At 30.0% G+C, this 10,626-nt stretch overlaps 1 protein-coding gene across 1 annotated transcript; it reads right to left on the bottom strand.

Moving 5' to 3' along the window:
- Positions 1-8,048: 8,048 nt before the first annotated feature.
- On the bottom strand, positions 8,049-8,957 carry LOC149060132 (uncharacterized). The gene has a single exon (XM_089227850.1). The coding sequence runs from the start codon at positions 8,955-8,957 to the stop codon at positions 8,049-8,051; it is 909 nt and encodes a 302-aa protein (XP_089083976.1).
- Between the last annotated feature and the right edge of the window lie 1,669 nt (positions 8,958-10,626).

Genomic DNA, 10,626 nt, shown 5'->3' with positions numbered 1-10,626 from the left:
ATAACTTGGTCACCTTTTGTATTTTTTTTTTAAATTTGTAAGTTTGTTTTTAAAAGGGAAGCAAAATCAATAAAATTATCCTGAGACATAACTATAACTTCAAATTTTTTTTTTTTGCCAGTGGTTCTTACTAGTTGATACCAATCATTTGGAATTGATATCACCATACCACCCTTCTTCTTCCTTTTTTCTATAGCTGCATGGTCATTGTCACACTCCATGTGTGTATGGCCTGGTGTGAGAAATTTATGGTTTATTGTTTTTAGTGTAGGGTGGTTTAGAAGAACAACTTGGAACATACAGGCAACATGGTTATTTTTATTTTGGCCCCCACAAGTGTCACTGTAAAATGTAATCTCTTCAATATTATCAGGAATTTGTTCATTTAAAAAATGATATAAGCAAGATGCTATTTGATTAGCACCCCTACCTGCAACCGCTTCATGCCACATATAGCAGTAAGGTTGTCCAGTTATACAATCATGTATAGTGATCTGGATCTGGTAATTTACCTTGCCAATCAGTTTCTGGTTCCTTCCATTGTTCAGAAATCCAATTTGGTTCAGTAATTATTGTCTTGTTACCATTGGCAACTTCATAAATTATTTCTTTATTATTATTTCTATTTTCTGTTTCAACATTGTTGGCAGGTACAATTTCATCAATATCATTAATTTCTGTCACATCATTTACATCATTTATGTCCTAAAGTTAACTTTTAATAAATAATTATATCCAAAAAATAAATAAAATAAAAACTAACTTCATAATCGTCATTCACATTCATTAATAATTCATCCAAATTGTCTAAATTAATATCATCCTCATAAAATTCTTCAATATCTGAAGTATCACCATTTAAAATATCAGCAATCTCTTCATCTTTTGATTGAAATACCATTTTTTTAAATAAACTAAGTAAAAATATATAATAACAAATTAAAAACAAAATAAATTTGCATGATGACTAAAATTATCATTGGGCATTCATGGAGTAATAGTGTTATATTATTATCAACACATTATTGCCCAATGATAATTTTAGGAGTCATCATATTTACATTACTTTTTAGAGTACAACTTTAGCAATTGTTTGAAATGTATAATATTTATGTTTATTAGGTAATACTCTATCGTACAGTATTTTTTTTAAATTCAAAAACGTAAGTCAACTTACCAAAAGTCGTGTTCAAAGATGTATATATTTTGTGAGTGTTAGTAATCTCAAACAACTGTTAGAAAATGTATAATATCATTATGATAACAATCACCATGACAATAAACAGTACTACCACTAGAAAGAACATATAATTCCCATAATTTTAATTATAAACATATAAGCCTTGATAACGTTGAAAAAATAATAAAAATACATATATTACATGATTCTTAAAGTAATCATTGGGCCTCAAAGGGTTAACGCCAATCGGCTTTTATAGACATACAAAATAATAACAAATTTAAGTAACAATATTAAAATAGTAAGACATAATAACAGTATTAAAAATAGTAAGACAGCAAAAACCAATAATATGGTGTAACAAAAATAAAGGGCCCAGGCACGAAATTGTCACAAATTATATAAATTGTATACACGCATCAGTCTAGGGAGGGGTGCATTGGCATCATAGTTGGACTGATCTGTTTGTAGGTAGAACGTGCCCTGGTATCTAGTGTTGCTAGGAACATGGATATTAAGTTTCTCTAATAATCGAGGTGCATAAATTTTCCCATTTAATAGCCCAGAAATAAATCGGTAACTATGTGTCTGACGTCTAACTGATAGTGACTCGAGACATAAAATATCATTTATTGGTTGATAGTCATGGGGTGGATGAGAAATATTTAGGCAGTACCCAGCATTATTCAAAAACCTGTTCTGCACTTTATCAAGTCTAAGTATATCACCAACGGTATACGGATACCAGACAATAGAACCATACTCTAGTACCGAGCGTACTAGCGCACAATAGAGCACTGAGAGACATTTTGGAGAATTGAAACTCGCAGAATGTCGTCTAATAAAACCAAGTATGCGCACAGCTTTGCCTACTATGTGATCAATGTGAGGACGAAAATCTAAAGATGGGACAAAAAAGAAACCTAAGTCAATAATTTTGTCAACACAAACCAGGTGTAGACCATTGAGAGAATAGTCAAACATTATAATATTTCTAATACGATAGAATAACATAACTTTGCATTTGGTAATATTTAGGGAGAGCCCAACAATGTCGCACCAGATTGTTAGTTTTACCAGAATTCTTTGAAGTATTTGACAGTCTTCCATGGACGAGACTGTGTGGAATATCTTAGCATCATCTGCAAATAAATTGTGGTACTGGTACCTAACCTATGTATTTCTCACATAAGTATCTTCTAACAACACATTTATTAACCTATCAGTTTCAAATTCGAGTGCATCTTCTATTTTTTCTAGGATCGACAGAACTGTTGGCTTACTAAGCCTAGCTGTACCTGGTAACAAAATCGATGTCATCTAGATTGTCAAAGTCTTCGGCCCTTTCTCGAATCCATCTAGGACGACGGATTGCGAAGATGACGAACTCGTCTTCGTTATCATCGTCATCGTCATCTTCAAAAGCAATATTTATAACTCGTTGCCTAGTACGATGCATTGAAATATTGAATATTTGAATATGAAATAACTGCAGACACTACAACACAACTGATTATTTCGATCTCCGAGTACCAGTTTAGTTAAAAATTTAAAACGGTTTTTTTATGCACATTCAAAAATATTAAAAACAATAAACAATAATAAACAACTGATAACTGATAAGTACTGAAGTAGAAACTTCTAACCGTGATCAACAATGCTAATCGGCCGAAATTGGTCGGTTAGTTCTTAATCGCAATTACGCGGCGGTTTCGCTTAACCGAGTTTGGTAAAATCCAGAATCACTGTTAATTGTGATTAAGGTGAGCTAACCGTGATTAACTGAGTTGATGAAATCTGCCCTAACTATTCTTTGATATAATCAACTGCCTGAGCAATGTTTTTATTTTTCTTTTCGAATGGAATATATTTGTGTAGTGTACTGGCCGTCACCATTATCCAGTCTATTGGTTGATTCCACTCAGAATTTTGTTCTCTCCTTGTATTATTCACCTCTGTGACCCATTGAATAATTGATAAAAGTTTTTCCTTGTTGGCTCTCTGCTCCATATCTATAGGTGTTTAATGTATTTTTTCTGCTCGTATGGATAGCAATCCATATATGTTTTCTTTTTCCACTGGTTGTTGTCTTGCTTTAGCTAAGCGCTCCCGTTCTTTTCGTCGGTCTTCAGTAATGTGCGCCATGATGACTGTTGATTTTGGTGTTGTTTTATTCTTACTGGTCCTACATTTGAGACACAAAATAAAATGTATTAATATTAAATAGGTATTTAACAGATTATAAAGTAAATAATATTTTATTACACCAGTCTTAAAATATAAAATTACTTCATTCATTAACGATTGTTTCATAACTATATAATTATTATTTGTAGTATTAGACGTATCAGTCATTGGAAATATAAAAATAAAAATATTAATTATTTTTTATTTTGTATATAAAGTATAACTTATAAAAAAGCGTCCTTATAATAATATATATTTTATATAATTGTGAAAATATTATAGGACACGTAATGTTTTGTTTCGGGGATTAAATTTTTACAGAATTATACATAGTATCACATAAAACCTCGTATAAAACTAAATATAACCCTCTGCTCCACACATCTAATTGGAACTCACAATCTATTTATTTAAAAAAAAAATCAAATTTGTATAAAGAAATATGAACCACCCTATGTTAACCTAAGTTAAGATTATATGGATAATATATTATGTTATATATTGTATAATTTAAGTCACTGTCAGACCAATGGTCAGAGCAGCCGTGGTAAAAAAAAATAAAAATCATTGTTAATGTTTGAAAATTACAATATAAATATTACAGTAAATAAATTGTATTCAATATTTATTTTAAACTTTGATTATAGATTTTGTAAAGTATTTTCGAGGGGGTATGGGAAATACAAGGTACGGTAAATTTCAGATTTTGACTATCTCACTTACGTACATACAAATTTAAGTTTCTATTTACTTACCTTCTCTATCAATAATAATATTGTGTAGCAAGCAGATACATTTAATAATTGTTTCTGCTTTTTCTACCTTTGTCTCAATAGCTTTCTTTAATAATGCCCATTTAGATGTTATTATTCCAAAAGTGCACTCGACGCAACGTCTAAATCTAGATAGTCGATAGTTGAAAATCTAAAAAATCGAGAAAAAGTCGTAGAAGTTTTAAGTATAGTCTTTATCATAATAATTAAATTTATACACTCACCCTTTGTTCTTGACTTAGATTATTCCCGAATTATGGTTCCATCAGATACACTTTCAGAGGGTATGCGTCGTCTCCTACAAAAACAAATGGCATTGGGCCATCACTTCCCTCAAATGGACATGGTTTTGGTAGGTTCTTCTCAAAGTCCTCCAAAAACTGAAAAGTTTGTGACTCGGCAAAAGTGCCTGCGTCACTTTGTTTCCCATATCCACCAACGTCAATAAAAATGAACTTGCAATCAGCATCTGCTATTCCTTGTAAAACAACCGAAAAATTACATCAAGTAATTTACTATTTTTTAGTTACAATCTTAACTAATCTTTTTTATTAATTATTTTAATTTATAAGTATATCATTCAAGATTTTTTATTTAGCATTATTTCACTTAATTAATTTTAGAAATCTTTTTTGATCATTTTTTAGAAAAGTAAACTCATAAACATAATAATAATTATTATTATTAATAAATACAATTACTAAAAAAAAACAATTATAAAAAAAATAAATATATAAATGTGTAAATACTAAATACTAAATACATTTAAAAAAAACAGGTATGTTTTGTATTTATTTGTATTTATTATTGTTTATTGTTTATAAATCATTTTTATTAATTTATTTATATAGATTATTTATCAATTACGGTGACCCACTTGTAACCTACTGTAAAGCAGAGCAACACCCGCTTTTCCACCTTTTTTTAGTTTAAATGATAAAATTACAAATTAAATAAAATGTGACACCGTGAAATATGGTTGTACCAATTCTCTAACCTTTTCGACTCCTATTTTCTTTTTTTCTACCCGTTCTACTAACTATTTTGTTTTTATTTCTTTCGCACGCAGGAACTACAGCGCAGAAAATTTGGCGAAATTTGCGAGATTCCTACCGGCGAAAATTGAAGACGCGATTAGAGAAAAATAGTGGTGATGGCGCTAAAAGAGATGACAACTGGCCGTACTTTGAAGCCATGGACTTCCTTCGAAACGTATTGACTCCACGGGAAAGTTCTGGTAATATTCCAAGTGTTAACTTTGAAAACCTAGGGGACAAGTCAACTGCTGATTCACTGACTGACATCTCAAATGATGAAGTCAATAACATTGTAGATGTTTGTAATGTCACTGCAGAACCAAGTACACTTAGAGCAAATTTTGAAAATGATTCATCGGATGAAGTTTTAGATATTTCGCAGACCACCAAAAATAGAAACCAGAAACCAAATAAGCCTACCGAAAAGAAAGGTAATAAACGTGGATTTAGTGACAATGATAAATTTCTAGAAATCGAATCGAAGAAATTGCAAATTCTGTCAGAAAGGTTTTCTAAAAAAACGGAAAAAAAAGAAGACGATGCAGACACTCATTTTGTACTTAGTTTACTAGAGCCTATGAAAGAGTTGTCGTCTTTGGAAAAAATGAGGGTTAAGAGTGACACAATGAACTTGTTAACTAGAGCTTTAGAAAAAAAGTCTAACCAGCGGCCATCAGCCGGATTTCTAGTGTCATCGCCGTTGTCTGTAACTATTCAGGGACATCAGTCGAATCCATAGGTCCAATGGATGATACCACCCGTCACCCGTGGTGATAACTTTGCACAAAGTTTCATGCCTTTCCACCATAACCAGTTTCCTACAAATTCAGAAAACCAATATAACCATCATATGGGGTTTTTCAATCAACGTCAAGTGTAATAACTAATAACAGTTCCTTACATTTTTAATACCAAGAACAAACAAAATGTCCAGCTTATTAAAATTAAAATTTTTCAAAGTTAATTATTTTATGATTAATTAAGAATATAATACAATATTAATATTAATCTTGCATTGCATTGTATTTTAATAATTTGTACATTTGTAATTTTTCATAATTTGTTCGGCTAAAGTACCTAGTTTTTTAAACTTTTCTCTTAAACTATAAGTGACTGTATTATACAGTATATACAGTAGACTGTATTATATAGTATATATTAAAATATATTTAATTATAACTAATACTGCAATAATTTGTTTGTAATAATTAGTATCATATATTTATATAGATGGGTACCTATATACGATTTCATGTCACTAACTACTGTAGTGTAATCTAACACGTAACCTAACTAAAAGTATTTTATTTAAAAATATATAATGATTAATTTATTACTCTTTTTATACGGAAAAATAATATAATTACTTAGAAAATGTTGTAGAACGTTAAAAAAGTATTCGAAGTACTAACTATATTAAATACTTCGAAACAAAGTATTTAGAAATTATTCGGAATACTATCCAAGCCTAAGTCTATACTAGAAAATTAACCTTACCTTAACGTTATTGATAGTTTTTCCGCTGGAGTTACAACTTCCCTAAAGTTGCTCTGTTTCCTGATATCTTCTTGAATTGCCTCCAATATATATTATAATTAAACGTGTCCATATTCGTCCTAAAGTAGTTAAAGAATTTGTCTGGATAATTATGAGGTGGCAGACAGGTCCTAAAGTATTCACCGTCTTGCCTTTCTTTATTAAATTCGTGCACCCAAATTTTCTTTTTTTTTAATGGCCTAACTGTTTCAGTTAGAAACCAAAGAGCAATATCATCCTCGGAGTCACTCATTTTTAATTAACACTTAACAAATGATGGCCAAATGACAACTGTAATAAAATATTTACAACAGGTCCCTATGCGATACAATGAGCGCGGTCGTCGCAGTCGACCGACGTCGGACGACAACCTTGTAGAGTGTAGGAGATTACCTTACCGCGTATGTCGTCCGACACGGTGTCGGACGACAATCAGATCAAATACGTTCTCAGTGTAGGTGCAGCCTAAAGCCGCGCATACACTAGACCCGAACCGGCCGAACCGACCGAACCGAAAAAAATCAAAACGCCGATTTTATAAGTGAGTGCATACACTTGTACCGATCCGATAGCCCGAACCGAAATTCGGGTCGGTTCGGATTTCAACCGTTCAAACATGTTTGAATTTTTCGGCCGAAAATTAGCGGTACTATTCTATGTATAGGTAGATATTCGGGATATTATTGATTTGAGACACTGATCAATAAATGAAATATTGTGATTAATTTTTAATATTTGGTGTTTTGATAATATCGTTAATGTGTACCTACTATGTCCTATATAGTATTAAGTACTTTAGATATATCTTAAATCGTGGTATTTTAGTATAAATGTTTTGAAAACGTGCGTTTTATCTACAATTTTATCGACCGTTTCACATTGGTTTTTCGATAATGTAATCGTACTAACTCGTAAGTATTTTAGTAGTTGTAAATACGTCGCACGCAAGAGTTGCAAAGATGTCATCTTTAAAATTTGAAAAAGAAAGACTTATAAGTTTAGTATTTTCGGAAAACCAAATTTGGAATCAAAAACATGACAAATACCATAATAGAGATGAAAAATTTTTAATATGGACACGTATTGCTACAAATCTGGGTACAACAGGTAATGCATTATTTAAACTTATATTAATATTAATAATAAAAAGAAATTTGTTTTGTAATTTAAAGATATAAAATTATAATAATTAATAAATGTAGCTGAATGATCAAAAAAAAATAATAATACAATAATACTTAAAATATTTAAATAAGTATACATGTCATTACACAAATAAAATCACAATTAATTTTAACATAATACTTAAGTTATTATACCTACAATTAAACTAAACTATTTTTGAACGTTTGCATACTGTTCTTGAAATGGAATCGATCCTATAGGACTAATAAAATAATTTTTTAATGTATCTCTTACGAAAGTTGCCAAGTTTGAACTTCGATTAAATGGTCTTATTACATTTGTCCTTACATTTTTGTTATTTCTATCGTTTTCATACGAACCCGCAGCAGATATTAGTGTTTGTGCACATGGGTGCCCTTCTTTATCTATTATAAGGTTATGTAAAAGACGAATACACTGAACTATTTTAATTGCATTGTCTACTGTTGTTTCGACCGGCTTATGCAAGAGTCTCCATTTTGATACCATTATTCCAAAAGCATTTTCTACACATCTACGGGCACGAGCATGACGATAATTATAAATACGTTCTTCTTTTGATAATATTCGTTTAGAAAAAGGTTTCATAATATTATGTTTTAATGGATAAGCGTCATCACCTAGCATAAAAAATGGTATTTCTACAGATGTTCCCTCCAAATTAGATGATTTTGGTAGATTATTTTCATTATTTATAAAAGTTGACAAAGTTGATGATGCATATGTTCCTCCATCGCTTTGTTTTCCGTACGCTCCAACATCAACAAATATAAATTTATAATTGGCATCGGATACACCTTGTAGTACGATGGAAAAAAAATGTTTATAATTATAATACATTGTCCCAGAGTGAGTAGGACTTCGTAAACGTATATGTTTGCCGTCTATACAGCCAATACAGTGTGGGAAGTTCCATTTCTCATTAAATTCATTTGCTATACTTAAAAAATCTTCTGGAGTTGGAATAGATAAATGTGTTGTCGATAGTCTATTCCATATTGCGTCACATACTTCATATATAATTGCACCAACCGTAGTATTATGCATTTTAAAGCAAAGTGCTAATGCTCGAAATGACATACCGGTTGATAAATACCTGAAAAATAATTTAAAATAAAATAAATTCTTAACTAAACATATATTAAACATTATTTGAATGTGTTGATATATTTTTTTATGTTATACAAACTTAACTAAGAATTTATTTATTTATTTTAAACGCCATACGGCTTTTACAATATAGTGCATATTAATGGATATACACTAATACATAGTAAGCTCCAGAAAGTTTAATATAACAAAAACAAAAACCTAAATATTATTAAATTACTTGAATGATAAATAAAAATTCTTGTGTACTCATAAACATACTTAATCAAATTAACCAAACAATTTAATTAATTAAGTATAATTTCTGAAATTTAATATATATAATATGTAATGCATTTTAGCCGAAGAAGCGAAGAAAAAATGGGAAGGTTTAAGAGACACGTTTAGAAAAGAGTTTAAGAAAGTGCCTAAACCTAAATCTGGACAAGGATTCACACCACAATCCTCAAAATGGCCATATTTTAATCAGTTATTATTTTTTAAAGATAATATGACACCTAGAAATACAGCAACCAATATACCTCGAGATCCTATAACTCCCACACTTGACGATTCTGATAATAACAGTGAACTTGATTTAACTGATGAAGATGAACATGTTGAACAAAACGAACAAGAAGATGAAGAAGTTGGGTTGAATAATATTCCTAACGTGCAAAGTAGAACACCTCAATATAGGAAACATTCGAAACATAAATCGTATCAAACAGAAGCAATAGAAATCGAACGTAAAAAAATAAAACTGTTTGAAGAACGTCTTAAAATGAAAAATAATTCAAATGCTGATAGTTATGAAGATTACCACTTTTTAATGAGTTTATTGCCAAGTTTTAAAAAAATGGATTCATTAAAAAAAATGAAAGTTAGAATGGAAGTACTCAGTATTATCACTAAAACGCTTGAATCGGAAGAAATGACACCTAGTAGAAGTTCCAGTGCATCTGGCTATTCAGATTACACGCAACAGCCGCAATTATATTCGTACACCAATTTATAAATAACAGTTACAAATGAGTGTCTTAATTAATATAAAATTATGTAAATGTACAATATTTTTAATAATAATAGTACTTTAAATAATAAGTTATGATAAAAGTTAATAGTCTATAGTTCTAATAATAGTAGTTACTAGTTACAGTAAGTTACAATATTTTTTTTGATTTTGAACATTTAAATACCTATATTTTATTTAAAAATTACATATTTAATAAATTTTTATATTTTAAATTAATAAAATTAAAATAACTTTACCTGAGAGTAACAGCTAATTTTTCTTCGGGCTCAGTGCAGCGTCTAAAATTTGAATATTTTTTCAAATCGTTTTTTATGGCATTTAAAATTTATTCAAACGTTGATATATCCATACGAAAGTAATTATAAAATTTGGATGGGTAATTTTTTAAAACAGTGCACACATTTTGAAATTCACCACTATCATCTCGTTGTTGCCAAAGTTTATGCACCCAATATCTTTTCCGCGATTTAAAGATGGGGCTCTCTAATAAAAATGAATCCCATTCATCATCTGAAGAACTATTATATTCCATATTTTTTTATTTTTATAAAATATTACTATTAAATACAACTGCACACCATGCACTGCATTCATCAACTGTCGAAAAATGATTGTAGAAAATAC

Source organism: Diuraphis noxia, unplaced genomic scaffold (assembly GCF_037042655.1).
Source record: "Diuraphis noxia isolate RWA-SAM2 unplaced genomic scaffold, SU_Dnox_SAM2 contig0001, whole genome shotgun sequence".
Classification (NCBI taxonomy): domain Eukaryota; kingdom Metazoa; phylum Arthropoda; class Insecta; order Hemiptera; family Aphididae; genus Diuraphis; species Diuraphis noxia.
Note: the sequence above shows the minus strand (reverse complement) of the source record. Positions and strands in the feature narration are given on the sequence as shown.

Excerpts from the sequence above, each read along its gene's own strand:
- LOC149060132 (XM_089227850.1), bottom strand. The coding sequence starts at position 8,957 with ATGTCATTTCGAGCATTAGCACTTTGCTTTAAAATGCATAATACTACG.